The sequence below is a fragment of the Camelina sativa genome, chromosome 8 (assembly GCF_030686135.1).
Source record: "Camelina sativa cultivar CO46 ecotype springtype chromosome 8, ASM3068613v1".
Classification (NCBI taxonomy): Eukaryota; Viridiplantae; Streptophyta; class Magnoliopsida; order Brassicales; family Brassicaceae; genus Camelina; species Camelina sativa.
In genome coordinates, this window is record NC_141887.1 from 25,732,788 (window position 1) to 25,747,071 (window position 14,284).

Here is a 14,284-nt window from a genome sequence, read left to right on the forward strand (position 1 = left end):
ATTTATTGTCTCCTGACTCTGCTCAAGCCTTTAAACCACTTTCTCCTTAGATGACTCTGGTTAAGTTATTGATCCTCCTACAGCTCTACTCTCTCCTCTGGTTAAGTTATTGATCTTAGTTTTTTTCTGTTGTTGGTGTGAATTAAAAAAAACGTCAATCTTTTTGCGTAGATAAAAAAATCCAGTCAAAGCAAGGAAATTTGTGCAACATAAATTGTGGAAGAGTGCGACCATAGACATGCACACACGCATAAAAGAAGTCGAATCTCGTTACACAAAGAGATGCAAAACATCAAAAGTGTACGTGGACCACTTTGTCTGCATTGCATGCATGAAACTAAGTATAAAATAACAGAGTCTTTGGTCGAATTCTGAGACAGAGAATAGTTTTCTCATATATTGCGCTTCAACTTTTCTTTTCTCCAACCAATCTTTTCAGAGAAAGATACTGTTAAAACCAAAGTTGCTCGCTCACACGTGATCCCAGTCCACGTTCATTACAAAATTATATAAAGTTTGTCATGTTTAAAAAGTTTTTCTATGATTTTAAAGATGCAAAATCTTGAATTTAGTATATGGCTTTTATAAAGTAGTGGTATTATTTTGTAGGAAACTACGGATTTCTTATCTTCAATTTTTGGTTTTCAGTTCTTTTCTTCGAGTATTCCTTTTCAGTTCTTTTCAATCTATTATGTAATAGTGTTCAGCAAATGGCATTTTCTATTGAAAAGCCGAAAAGACTTGAGATAAGAGTCTAATGCTATCTATAGTGATTACATATGTGATATGACATAAACCTTAGTCCTTATATGCATTAAAAAAAAAAATTGTGGCCTCAAGCTCCAAGGTTGGAACTTGGTACGATTCTGATGATTGTATAAATATGATTGTGAGTACTTGTTTATAAGCCTACTAAAAAATTTAAAATGCAACTTACTAAGTAAATTAGTACTTTTTGTTCATTATTTTCATCATATTTTGGTATTATAAATATGAAATAATTTAATATAATTTAGTTATTTACCAAAATCAAATTACATATTATATTTTGAATTGCAAAGTCCACCAACAATATTTGTTGTTTATATAGCTTTAGGCTTTAGCTTTGCAAAAACAGTTACATCAAATGTCATTGGTTTAACCGGCGGTAATCATTACATAAAACAAAAAACATAAAATTTATCGACGAGTAATCCAAGCTGATTTAGAAAAATTTAATTTATAAAACGCATATGGTTTGTCGTATTTTCTGACTATAAAAAACGAATATCTTAGTTGTTAAACAAAAATAATCTCAAAAACTCAAATTATAAGAAATAAAGAGTTTAATTGGCAATAATCATTACATAAAACAAAAAACATAAAATTTATCAACAAGTAATCCAAGACTCATTTAAAAAATCTTAATTTACAAAATGCATATGGTTCGTCGTATTTTTCTGACTATACAAGAATGAATATCTTAGTTGTTATTACAAAATAATCTCAAAAAATTCAAATTATAAGAAATAAAGATCAACCATTGACCCAAATCACATAAAAAATTTCCTTATTAGTTTTTTACTTATGAACAAAATATTTATTTCCTTGATGATATACTGTATGATTTGAATTTTCTCATATTTTCATCTTTTGTTCACATTTCCTCTCTTACCAAAACAAAACAAAAAAAATCACATTTTTCATCTCTTCCTCAAATATTAAAAGCTCTTCTTTCTTTCTTTATTTATTTTGACCCCAAAGCAAATTCTACAACAGCAAAAACAAAAGAAAACAAAAAAATTCCATAAAAAACAGAGACCAAAATCTTTTTCTTCAGTTCAATATCTCTATACTATAAAAACGATTCCTTTTTTTTTTTTTTTGGGTTTGTTCCTCCAAATCCTGTAACAGTAAAATTTTGTATAGATCGAAAAAGCAACAATTTTGACGCTATTGTTAATGGCAGAATTTGTAGAACCAAATCTCCTCCTCCTATCTTCAGAGACCATCAATTTTGATGATGAGAAGAAGAGCAATTTTGTCGACACAAGTTCGATTTTTCAGATGGGTTTCCCTCCGGAGAGCGAAGAGATCATTCTAGAAATGATTCAGAAAGAGAGACAACACTCTCCGAGAGATGATTACCTCAACAGACTCAGAACTGGTGATCTGGATTTGACTGTCAGAAATCAAGCCCTTAATTGGATTTGGAAGGTCAGAAAATTATTCTTCTTCCTCTTCTTCTGGTGGTTGGCTGATTGACTCAATTCTTACCAAGTCAATAAAAATAATGTGATATGACTTTGATCTGAAAAAGACTTGACTTTTGCCTTATCTTTTGATCTAAAAGATTATGTCTTTTGATTATTATTTACAGGCTTGTGAGGAGCTTAAATTTGGACCATTGTGTATATGTCTAGCAGTTAACTACTTGGATCGTTTCTTATCTGTTCATGACTTGCCTGTAAGTCAGATATAAACTCATCATCATCCCTGGCTTTTAAGATTGTATAGCCCTTTGGTTATCGATTGAAAAGGTTTTATGTTTCTTCTGTAGAGTGGAAAAGCTTGGACAGTACAGCTGTTGGCTGTGGCTTGTTTGTCATTGGCAGCCAAAATAGAGGAAACCATTGTTCCAGAGTTAATACAACTGCAGGTTCTGTTAATCTCCCATTGTCTCTAGTTTGTAGTTTTAAAAACCAAAGTTAACATTTTAGTAATGATGATGGCATTGATAGGTTGGAGATCCTATGTTTGTATTTGAGCCTATCTCAATCCAAAGAATGGAACTTCTGGTGTTGAGCGTATTGAGATGGAGGCTAAGAGCAGTGACGCCTTGCTCTTACATTAGATACTTCCTGAGTAAGATCAATGACTATGATCAAGAACCACCTAGCAGATTGTTGTCCACATCACTACAAGTGATAGCCAGCACAACCAAAGGTGAAAGGTTTATCCTTTTTCATTGGAATTTAGTTTTCTAAACCTCAGTTTTGGTTATGGAGTATGGGGTTTAGTGGACTTTTGTGTTGAAAATGATTGATGGTGGTTGTGAAAATAATGTGATGTGTGTTGGCAGGTATTGACTTCTTGGAGTATAGAGCTTCAGAGATTGCTGCTGCAGTTGCTCTTTCTGTTTCTGGAGAACATAACACATTACACTTTGACAAATTCTCCTTCACTTCTTTCTTCTCACACCTTGAAAAGGTAAGTAAAAGTCACAAAAAAGTCTCTTTCATTTACAAAATTGGTGTCTCAGTGTCATACACCTACATTGTGAAGAATATGGAAATTCATGAAACATAGATAAATGCACGTTGTCTATTTATGTCCCAAAACTAGACCAAACAAAATAAAGACCAACTCAATTATAGGCTTTTCAGCTGTGAAGTCTCGTGACACATTCACATGTTGGTAAAAATGTTATTTTTGTTTTGTTTTTCTCACTACAGAATCTGATTACAATCAAACTAGATGACTTACTTGGGTCCTCAAAGGGACCAAAAAAAGGATCAAGCTTTGTCTGTTTTGATAACTTTGTTTCAGTTTTGTTTTTGTATCTGAGTGAGTTAGTGTGTGTGTATTATGCAGGAGAGAGTGAAGAAGATTGGCGAAATGATAGAGAGAGGAGATGGGTCAACTTCATGTTCACAAACACCCAATAATGTAGTCTTACAACCATTCAAGACTCTCTATTCTCCTTCTCTTTCTACTTCTTCTGTTTCTTCCTCCCTCACTTCTCTTTCTTAATATCTCCTCTTTTTTTCTCTTTTTAAAAATGTCTTAATTAAAATTTTCATCGATAAAATAAAAATTCAGAGAAAAATTGCAGATTTTTTTTTTAATTTAATAAGAGATATAAAGATTGCAAAATACTGTAAGTAGTATTTTTTTTCGTTGGATTTTAAAACGGTTATGTTAGTATTTTATATAGTCAGACTATTTATTATTTAGTTCCCGCCAAATATTAGAGCCAGGGAAAAAAACTGACACGGTTGAGATAGAGTTGACTTTCTTACGGCCAACAAAGACCTTTAATAAAAAGTTTGTAGTTAATGGGCTTAAAAGTTTAGCCCATAAGCCCAGTTCTATGTTTTTTTTACTAGATCCTATTCGTAGTTTGGGCGACGACCATTTTGCTAAAATTATTGACACCTGTAGTTTTCTAATTCGTATGGATGGTGTCATTATAATCCGGATTTAAATTTTGACAATTTGTACAAAAGTTTTAAAATCCTTATAACCAATAGGTTTCTAGTCAAAGTTCAAAGTTCAAACTGTGAATAATCTCCTAAAAACTTTTTTTTTCATTTTTAAAGTTGGGTGTTCTACAATAATCTACAATAGTCAACTAGATTAAAATCCCACAGAGAAAAATTGTACATAGTCCCTCTGTTTAATGAGTTGGTTTAAACTTAAGCCTCGTAATTGTATTATTGAAAAAAATAAAAAGAATCAGAGGTTGGTTTAGTCCTAGACCAATATCAACCTGACATTATGATCACATTGGTTTCTCTACTATTTATATAAAAAAATCACGAAATTTCTTTTACATCAAACAACAAATTTTCAAAATTATAGTGACTTATATCAATTTGTGTATCTTAAAAAGGACTGTTTTGGTGTAATAATAACATTTTAGCTAATTCGATTTTTTTTGTGGTTATACTATCGTTTTGAGAAAGAATAGATGTTATATCACATCAATTAGCCATAAAAATGCCACCTATGATTTACTAATAAACATTTTTCGATCGAGATATAACAAATTTTTTTAAAAAGGACACCTTACCTTATACCTTCTGAATCACTGTCGACATAGCCTTTACAGGCTATCAACAAAGTCTTGTTTTATATACATATTTTTCTTGTTACCTTGTAATATATTTTAAATGCACTGACAGCTCTTTCCAACGGGTATATTAGCAAATGTACAACGGTAACAACACCAACAATATATAATCACAAACACTAATCCAATGATCTATCAGGGTCAGCACATGGTTTAATGATTATCACAGTTTGTTTCACATTTCTTTACTACTACTATACTAGTACCAATTTTTTTGGCCAAAAACAAATACTACAAAATACATTAGAAGAAAAAAAAAAAAGGTCATAACGAATTAAAATAACAGTTGGATCAAGTAGACAGAAAGACATGCGAAGTTGCAACTCTTTTGGTTCTTGAACCGAACATGTTAGCTGTCTCCCCACAATTTGCAATATCTCATAGACTTCGTTTTTTTTTGCCTAACATAATAACATTTTCTATATTCCCACCCAAAAAACAATAACATTTTCTATATTATCATTACAAATATCGGATTCTCTCTCCAATTATAATTCACCATCCAATCACAGCTCGATAAGTCCAAAATTTATTCACCTAATCATGATTAACTTCTCTTAAGTTAACGTTAATTCATGATTGTGGATTGAATATGAAGGAAAGTCAAATATAATACTAAGATGTTAATCCGCCTAATAAATTTCAATGTTTTAACTTTCCATATGTAAATCAATTTTACCTTAACAGTATGTATATACGCACGCTCATTAAGCATCATAAACATAGTCTAATTAATACTCTCTAATTATATTAAAAAAAAAAAAAAAAAAAAAAAGCTAGAGAATTTTCAAATATATTAATGCTTCGGCCTCGGAGAGTAGAAAGATAGGCAAACCCCCATGTTCCAATTATGCGTTTGCATGTTAGTCTGCAAAAAAAAAAAATACTTTAATTAATAATAAGTATAATAAAAAAGATTATTAGGAATCTTGATTAATTAAATCGAAATAATTATGTAAAATTTGGTCCTTTTTATACATCTCTTCCATTTCTCATCACCTTCACAACTCTCTCTACTCTCATAAATCTCTCTCACTCTTGAAGCCTAAAGAAGAAGAAGCATTCTGAAGAGAAAGAAAGAGAGAGATATGGGTTCCAAGATTGTCCAAGTTTTCTTGATGTTGGCTCTATTCGCCACTTCAGCACGCGCTCAAGCCCCGGCTCCTACTCCCACCGCCACTCCTCCCCCACCGGCCGCCACTCCTCCTCCCGCAACTCCTCCTCCGGTTGCAACTCCTCCTCCAATGGCCACCCCACCACCAGCCGCAGCACCAGCCCCAACCACCACTACACCACCTGCCGCAACCCCAGCCCCTGCCACTACCCCACCCTCGGCTGCTCCTTCTCCTGCTGATGTTCCCGCCGCCTCTCCACCAGCACCAGAAGGTCCCTCCGTGAGCCCAAGCAATGCTCCCGGACCTTCAGATGAAGCCGCTGCCCCAAGCGCCGCTTTCTCCAACAAGGCTTTCTTCGCCGGAACCGCCTTCGCCGCTATTATGTACGCCGCCGTTTTGGCTTGATAACTTCTTCGTTCGTTCTTTTTTTTTTTTTACCTTTTCCCTCAATTATTTCAAATCTTTGGTGTATGTGAGAATTTGATTTATATTTTCGTATTTCACTATTTTTCATCGTTACATTTTTTATTATTATGCTTTCGGGTATGTCGGAACGTGGGAAAGTAATTATTATCTTGGTGGGTACTAATGGAATGTTGACACGTGTAAATTACCATTGGAATGGAAAGGGGGTTTTCATATATTATGTGATCTATAGGTAGAGTTGGAATCTATTTATGTGTATGTCCAAATGCTTAAATAATTTTATTATTCTTTCGTTTAAACAAAATCCCACAGATCAATTTCCTGCTAGTCCAAAAAACGTAAAAGTTATCATTTAGGATCAGGAATTATTATAATAAGAAAACTCATGGTGTTGCTAAGATCGAATCATTAAGTTGACGTAATTAAATTATCTGTCTGTCAAATGAACAATATTGAAAAGGCATTTTCAGTAAAAATAAAACACGCTAAAACTGCAGCCTCTGGATAACAAATTTTCAAAAAGCCCATTAGTTCGATATGACCGACCAACTAAGTCCAGCCCAGTTGTGTTGGCGCGCACATTGTTTTGGTTAATGTTTTGAGTTTCTTCTTGTTATGTGTTAATGTTGTTAACGTTTTGGCAGAGAACACTAATTCATTAGCATTCCATTACAAGAAGAAACTCATCTACTGTATTTGGTTTTGCAAATTGTAAACTGTTTCTTTACTTATGGTGATTAACAAACATTACGTTTTGACATCTTAATTCAACTACGTGATTTATTATTAATCAATCTAAGTAATAATAATCTCCTAGATTATTTTCAATTCCGAATTGTCTGTCTGTTTTGAAAATGACCGAATCATTACCTAAAAAGTTGATCGCATTGATTTCCAACTAAACTTAGTCACTGGCGCTATTATATTTTCTTGTCATTTATTTACCTGTATACTCTGTTTTGTTTTATTTTATTAATATTTATTTTGGTCTCACTTCTTGTTCCAAAAGCAGCAACAACAACAACCACAAATGATTTTTTCCCCCAAAGCATAATTACAAATTTATATGGTAGTCGTTACCTAGTATGCAGGTAAAAAAACTCAAGTTATATAGTATTGTGTTAGTTCAAAAAAAAAAATATATATATAGTATTGTGTAAGCCATGACATCACAGTGTCCTAGCGGACCCAGGAGTTCTATTATTAAAGGAAAGAAAATAATGGTGTCATTTTGGTGGTTCGAAGTCAGATATGGGGGGACATCACTACATAAATTTACCAACTGTGCTGCTGGAATCTTGTAAAATTACATGTAAACACGACTAATTAATAAGTTTAACCAGGTCAGCTGACCTCCTTCTTTGACTTGAATGAACTGGGGGACCAAGGGAAAGTAAAACAATATTTATCGCTTACCACGCTATCAAGAAAAATACATTAATTCAATTCGAATCACGTGATTCACATTTCCAGCTAGCAACTCCCATATTAAGAGTCGTCCTTTCTCTTTAAAAAGACGATCAGCCGGAGAAGGAGTCGTCCTTTCTCTTAAAAAAGACGATCGGAGATGGAAAAGAAAGACGCCGGATCAAAAGCAATAGAAGAAGCAACTGTTTCTCTCTTGAATGCGGCAGAGGAAGGTGGAGGAGTGACGAGAGAAATATTGACAGAGACTAAGAAGCTATGGCATATTGTCGGACCGTCCATATTTACCGGACTCGCTACTTACGCGATCGTCATCATTACTCAAGCCTTCGGTGGCCATCTCGGTGATCTTGAACTCGCTGCCATCTCCATTATTAACATCTTCACACTCGGCTTCAACTACGGTTTACTCGTATGTGCACACTAAATTACATTTTCGGGATTAATTGTATTGTCTAATATAATCTGTGAGAAAAATGTTTATGCAGCTTGGGATGGCGAGTGCGTTGGAGACATTATGCGGTCAGGCGTTTGGAGCAAAGAAATATTATATGTTGGGAGTATACATGCAGCGATATTGGATCATTCTTTTCTTATGTTGCATCTTACTTCTTCCTATGTACTTGTTCGCCACGCCGATTCTTAAGTTTATTGGTCAGAGTGACGATATTGCCGAGCTAACAGGGACCACTGCCCTTTATGTCATCCCCGTTCACTTCGCCTTTGCCTTCTTTTTCCCTCTCAACAGATTCCTACAATGTCAGCGCAAGAACAAGGTATATATGTTACTAATTGGTCGTAGGTTGTGGTCTTTGATTATTAAATAACTTTGAAAATTATCATATGGGCCACACTGATATTAGTTCCAAACAGCTTCGCTTAATATAGAGTGGAAACCTTTATTTGAAGATTGGTAGTCTGTTGATTTTCGGAATGCCATAAAAATTTAGGTTTCTCACTTGTTAGATCTATTGACTTTTGCATGAATACAAAAAAAAAAACGAATGAAACGTGAGAACAAAACTAGGTTTTTATTATCTTTGTGAAGATTGATTGTACCGAAAGTAAAGGGAAAATATAGATCGAATCGATCTCTATAAAATATTTGTTAATCGAAACGTAAAATCGTAAACAACGTCTAAAACCTTAGAAGCCCATAAAACATTGTGATTTATAGAAAAAAACTAGTAAGATAATGAAAAATTACAAAAAGATAAAAATAACAAATAAGAAATAAGAATTATATTGTCTGAAGCTAGTACGTACTATAAAAACTAAATGTGTTTGATTGCTCATTTTCATTATGTCTGAGTAGGTGGTTGCAATTTCAGCTGGAGTATCACTTGCGGCTCATATTCTCGTGTGCTGGTTCTTCGTGTATGGCTATAAACTCGGGATCGTAGGGACCATGGCTAGTGTGAACGTGCCATGGTGGCTGAACAACATCATCTTATTTGTGTACAGCACGCGTGGCGGTTGTACACTCACTTGGACTGGCTTCTCCTCCGAAGCTTTCACCGGACTTTTGGAATTCACAAAACTTTCTGTCTCTTCTGGAATCATGCTTTGGTACCATTCGCCAAACAAAATCCCATTTTGTTTCACAATTTTTTTTTTTTTTTTTATCAGTCAAATTATTTGAATCGGAAACAAGTTCTTACAACACTTTTTATCCGATATAGCTTAGAGAATTGGTACTATAAAATACTAATCTTGATGACCGGAAACCGAGTAAATGCTAAAATTGCGGTGGACTCCTTATCTATATGGTACGTTATTTTTCTTTTTTTTTTTTTTTTTCTTATAACCATCAATATTAATTGTTCTTGTTTGTGCTTTTAATTTGTTGGGAAGTTTACTGTTTCTACCGAATAAATATACATAACATATAGTTGTTAACGTACTGAACTTTTTTTTTTTAGCATGTCGATAAATAGTTGGGAGCTGATGATTCCACTTGCATTCTTTGCGGGAACCGGGTAACTTTTAAGATTGCCATGTTTTCACCAATGTTTTGTTGACATACATTATCATAATTACAAGTTAATAACTAAACTTGAGATTATATGCGCATAATTAAATATCTTTAAAAGAATATACAGTAGGTACAAATAAATAGTTATTGTGTTTACAGAATTCGAGTGGCAAACGAACTAGGAGCTGGTAATGGGAAAGGAGCAAGATTTGCAACTATCGTGTCCATCGCACTATCGTTGATTATCGGATTATTCCTCACTGTGTTGGTAGTAATATTCCACGGCCAAATCGGTTCGTTCTTTTCTTCAAGTGAAGATGTCGTAAACGCAGTTGATAACCTTTCTGGTCTCTTAGCCTTCACTATTCTTCTCAACAGTGTACAACCAGTTCTTTCCGGTACGCCTCAATTATTTTCATAAACCGGGTCAACAGAAGTAGTGTTGACTTTTTGACATTTTTTTCTTTTCATAAACCAGGTGTTGCGGTTGGTTCGGGTTGGCAATCTTACGTGGCATATATAAATCTGGGATGCTACTACCTTATCGGGATTCCGCTTGGGCTTACTATGGACTGGGTTTTCAAATTTGGAGTCAAGGTTTGCCATGTTTTATCCATTTATTTTATATTTACTAAATAATTAAATACATACTTTATTCCAAACGTCGGCATTGTAAAAAAATGGATGCAGTCAGGCAAATTTTTTTATGTCGGCAAATTTTATTTTTGTTTGATATTTAATATTTGTGGAGATGAACTAATATATGTGTATGCATTTGTGTTGATGATAGGGAATATGGGCCGGTATGATATTTGGAGGAACCGCAATTCAGACGTTGATATTAATAATCATCACTACAAGATGCGACTGGGATCATGAGGTAATAAGAATACTACAAAATATCTTCTTCATTTTAACTTCTAGTAATTTTTGAAGATTTTTTAATTCATTTTTACTAGTAGTAGACATTTCAACAACAAAAAAAAAGTCTGTGGGTTATATTGAAATAATGATTTTGGAGGATTTTATGGGATTTAGAAAATTTGGAATTTTGCTAGATTTTAGGGAAGTTAATATGATTTATAGTAAAATTCTTTCAAATCCTCCCTAAAACTATGAGATTTAAAATTTCTGTATTTTTAACTAAACAAATATTCTCAAATCCTCCAGAATCCCTAAAACTTATTAAAATCCAAATCCACAAACTGTTTTGAATAACAGTAAATTTTAAATTAGATTTTTAAATCATCAGTTTAATAACAGTGAATTTCATGATGCTTTCTAAAATCCATGATTGAATAACATATAATTTGTAACTTTTACCAAAATCACTTAAAATGTCAAGTTAAATACACTCCTTATACGTATGAAATATTATTCCTGTAAGACGTTATAATTTTACTAAGTTGATAATTTAAAGTTTTTTTTCCAACTGTCAAGGCAAGTATTTTGTTTTGTTACCTCTTGTTGATCTAGAGGGATTGTAATGTGGGGCAAAGAAGTAACTGTGTACAGTGTGTTTACTTTAAACATTGCAGGCATATAAAGCAAGTATGCGCATTCAAAAATGGTCAGTACCTGACGCAAGAAACTGAAGTTGGTATTTTGATTATGATATAAAAATATTTTCGAGCATACTTTCAATGAATTTAAATTGTCTTTACTTGAGCAACAAACAAATATCCCTGTCGTTTTCAATCTCACATGATATGATTAATAATTGATTGAAATGGGCAACTAGTACATCGATGTAATATCTTTGGTTCGGTATTCTAAACCGAAACCGGATCGACGATCAAATTTGTTTTTGCTTTTCAAGTAAATAAATTATGCACACTTTCACTTCATAGATTTCATAAGAAGTTATTTACATACAGAATCACTTCTCCCTGTCTTTTTGAAATAAGGATTTAAGCACAATTAAAAAAAAATGACACAACACATTCCAAGACAAAAACCAAATTAAATTATTCAGCTAGTTTTTATGTTCGTAGTGACTAGTGAGACGCCTTCGGCCTTGCCATGTGTAGACCGGATCTTTTCTCACCTAAACGAATTAACCAGTTTTCAAATACTACGTACACAGACTTAGCCAGACCGACTCATTCGTCAATCCATTTGGATCATCAAATTTTACCCACTCTGAATCCCATGGCACCACCTCGTGTGTTGCCGTCTCAGTGTCGTCGAATGTTACCCATTCGGTCTGAACCGAACCGGCCAGTTCAACCATCTCCTCATCGTCCTTGACCGTTTTCTGAACCGAACCGACGAATTCAACCATCTCCTTATTGTCTTTTGCCGTTTCGGCCTTCAACATCTCAACCAAACACCAAAAATCTTCTGCAAGACGTCTGTAACGCCAGAAAAACCCACTCAAACTCTCCTTGCATTCTTCAAGTCTCACCAAAACCAGACTCAAACCGGAATCACCAACTGGTTTAACACCCAGTTTAATTAATCTTTCACTCAACACTTGAAGCCGTACAACAATCAGCATCATAACCGCGAAGTAGTCTTGAATCACGAGCTCTCTGATCTCGTCCACGATCTTGTTTTGAAACATAGGTGGGCTCTCCGGTCTGGTACATATGTGCTCGAAAAAACATACAAGGGAATCGGTTTGTCTCATAATATACCCGGTTTTGTAAGACGAAACACGATCTTTCACTTTAGCTCTGTCTTTTGAGGTCTCCATGAAACTTGGGAAAGATCCTAATACCTTCGAAATCCACGAAAGATGATCCAAGTATAGTCCATACCTGAAATATAAAAATAAATTATTAGATAAAATATCATAATAATCAACGTCGGTATGAACAAGTCCAAATAATTTGATAAAACGTCACAATCAGTTGATAGAATACAAACGAAACAAAAAAAAAAAGGAAAAGAAGAAAGAAGAAAACGTAAATTTACCATCTAACCCAGTGAGACAACTCTTGCGCTAGACTCGAAGATTTGTCCCAAAACTCTCTCAATTTCAGATTGTTCCAACGGGGATCGAGTCCTTCAAACGTGTCTCTTGATGATTTGATAAGTTTGTGTAAGACTATGAGAGATTTGTTAGCCACGAAAGCGTTCTTGGTGACACGTATCCTCCATAGAGCCGCAGCGAAAGCTGCCGGAGCGTAACGGCTGTTGGAGTATGAGATAACGTCGGAGACATAGTCACTATCTGGCGGTTTACGATGACTATGAGTTGTTGATTTCAAGAGAGCTAGATGAATATTTTTGACGGAATTCGAACTGAAACTATGAACCAGTCTTGCTTTGCCTATTGAAGCTTTGTCTTTGACTTTTCCGAATAGTAGAGCTTTGAATTCTGGCATTCTGTCGACGGATGTTAAAAAAAAAAATTTGGAAGCAACTTTGTTTTGTGAGGTTTGTGGGATTTGCTTTTTTTTTTATAAGCCTCCAACGTTTAATACATTTTCCATTTTTTTTCCTATAGTTGTCTTTTTTATTACATACGTGAGTTTTCCTTTCTGAAACATCCAAATTTATAATTATTTTTTTGGTCGACATCCAAATTTGATTAATTTTCCTTTTCTTATTATTAAATTTTGTATATTTTCCTTTCATTCCAAAGTCGTCGATCCTTTTAAAAAACTTTATATTACATATGACGAGTTCATAGACCAATCAATATGGTTGTTATTTTAATGAAATGTTGATTTGTAATGAATAAGTCTATCAACTACTATGTTATTTTAATACACTGTTGATTTGTATTGCAAATGAATAAGCTTACCAATATTGTGGCAAATACCAATATTATCTTTTGCCAGTTAAATATAAAGATTTGTTTAACTATACATTATGAAACAAATCTAAAAATATCATCAAAATTCATATGTATTTAATTTATTAATATTTTTAAAAATGAACTGAATCTTCTGCAATTAAAACATAACAAATACTTTGCTTCCAATAAATAATATAGAACACTAATTTTAAAAAATTACTTATGAATGTAATCAATGTATAAACCACAGATGCTGAAGAAATCACTTAAGATTTTGACATTAGTTACTATTGAGTATTGAGCATGTGTTCCTCTATGCTTTTATAACTTTAAACATAAAAAATATGCTACCAGTGAATTGGGTCACAAAAAGAAATAAGATAACAAAATTTGGACACCAATACGAGATTATTTTTAATGTCAACATGAATGATATATATTCATAAAAATGCGTTGAGACAAATTGGTCAAGTCAAGCTTTAGATCCCATAAGAATAATTGATGTGAAGGGCATAGTCGCATGGAAGACCATGGGCTTCTTCTTCTTGTGCATAAACATATATTTCAAATTACGTGTGATTCAGTATTGACAATAGTTTGGAGCATGTTGGCTGACACCCACATATTTCATGACCTAGAAGATATTTTATGGACTACGTACGTATTTGATAAATAGCAACAAACAGTATGTTATGATTATTAACCTTTGGGATATGTTGATTAAGCCATTTTATCCAATTTTAGGAAATTTCAATCTATTT

The 14,284-nt window shown here is 33.6% G+C and overlaps 4 protein-coding genes across 5 annotated transcripts; 3 read left to right on the plus strand and 1 right to left on the minus strand.

Annotated features, from left to right (window-relative positions):
* The first annotated feature begins 150 nt into the window (after positions 1-150).
* Positions 151-3,855, plus strand: LOC104735055 (cyclin-D4-2-like). 2 transcript variants are annotated; one of them, XM_087462730.1, is made up of 7 exons: positions 151-300; positions 1,949-2,196; positions 2,360-2,446; positions 2,540-2,638; positions 2,721-2,925; positions 3,062-3,189; positions 3,574-3,855. In XM_087462730.1, the coding sequence occupies exons 2-7, from the start codon at positions 2,047-2,049 to the stop codon at positions 3,730-3,732; spliced, it is 828 nt and encodes a 275-aa protein (XP_087318856.1). In that variant the 5' UTR covers positions 151-300; positions 1,949-2,046; the 3' UTR covers positions 3,733-3,855. The 2 variants fall into 2 exon arrangements, with proteins under 2 accessions (XP_087318856.1, XP_087318855.1); XM_087462729.1 differs by lacking the exon at positions 151-300 and having other exon boundaries at positions 1,656-2,196.
* Positions 3,856-5,667: 1,812 nt separating this feature from the next.
* Positions 5,668-6,590, plus strand: LOC104708056 (uncharacterized). The gene has a single exon (XM_010424542.3). The coding sequence runs from the start codon at positions 5,923-5,925 to the stop codon at positions 6,352-6,354; it is 432 nt and encodes a 143-aa protein (XP_010422844.1). The 5' UTR covers positions 5,668-5,922; the 3' UTR covers positions 6,355-6,590.
* Positions 6,591-7,809: 1,219 nt separating this feature from the next.
* Positions 7,810-11,622, plus strand: LOC104708057 (protein DETOXIFICATION 26-like). Its single transcript, XM_010424543.3, has 9 exons — positions 7,810-8,212; positions 8,289-8,576; positions 9,116-9,369; positions 9,483-9,569; positions 9,723-9,779; positions 9,935-10,173; positions 10,254-10,372; positions 10,566-10,655; positions 11,314-11,622. Exons 1-9 carry the CDS (start codon positions 7,943-7,945, stop codon positions 11,368-11,370), a joined length of 1,461 nt encoding a protein of 486 aa, XP_010422845.2. The 5' UTR covers positions 7,810-7,942; the 3' UTR covers positions 11,371-11,622.
* On the minus strand, positions 11,595-13,251 carry LOC104708058 (putative clathrin assembly protein At5g10410). The gene is made up of 2 exons (XM_010424544.3): positions 12,695-13,251; positions 11,595-12,537 (listed from the first exon to the last, which is right to left on the minus strand). Exons 1-2 carry the CDS (start codon positions 13,105-13,107, stop codon positions 11,850-11,852), a joined length of 1,101 nt encoding a protein of 366 aa, XP_010422846.1. The 5' UTR covers positions 13,108-13,251; the 3' UTR covers positions 11,595-11,849.
* Between the last annotated feature and the right edge of the window lie 1,033 nt (positions 13,252-14,284).

Excerpts from the sequence above, each read along its gene's own strand:
- LOC104735055 (XM_087462729.1), top strand. The coding sequence starts at position 1,942 with ATGGCAGAATTTGTAGAACCAAATCTCCTCCTCCTATCTTCAGAGACC. Across the intron at positions 2,639-2,720 it reads CAGAGTTAATACAACTGCAG|GTTGGAGATCCTATGTTTGT; the intron begins GTTCTGTTAATC and ends TGGCATTGATAG. Across the intron at positions 3,190-3,573 it reads TCTTCTCACACCTTGAAAAG|GAGAGAGTGAAGAAGATTGG; the intron begins GTAAGTAAAAGT and ends TGTATTATGCAG.
- LOC104708056 (XM_010424542.3), top strand. The coding sequence starts at position 5,923 with ATGGGTTCCAAGATTGTCCAAGTTTTCTTGATGTTGGCTCTATTCGCC.
- LOC104708057 (XM_010424543.3), top strand. The coding sequence starts at position 7,943 with ATGGAAAAGAAAGACGCCGGATCAAAAGCAATAGAAGAAGCAACTGTT. Across the intron at positions 8,577-9,115 it reads AATGTCAGCGCAAGAACAAG|GTGGTTGCAATTTCAGCTGG; the intron begins GTATATATGTTA and ends ATGTCTGAGTAG. Across the intron at positions 9,570-9,722 it reads GTGGACTCCTTATCTATATG|CATGTCGATAAATAGTTGGG; the intron begins GTACGTTATTTT and ends TTTTTTTTTTAG.
- LOC104708058 (XM_010424544.3), bottom strand. The coding sequence starts at position 13,107 with ATGCCAGAATTCAAAGCTCTACTATTCGGAAAAGTCAAAGACAAAGCT. Across the intron at positions 12,538-12,694 it reads TTGTCTCACTGGGTTAGATG|GTATGGACTATACTTGGATC; the intron begins GTAAATTTACGT and ends TTTATATTTCAG.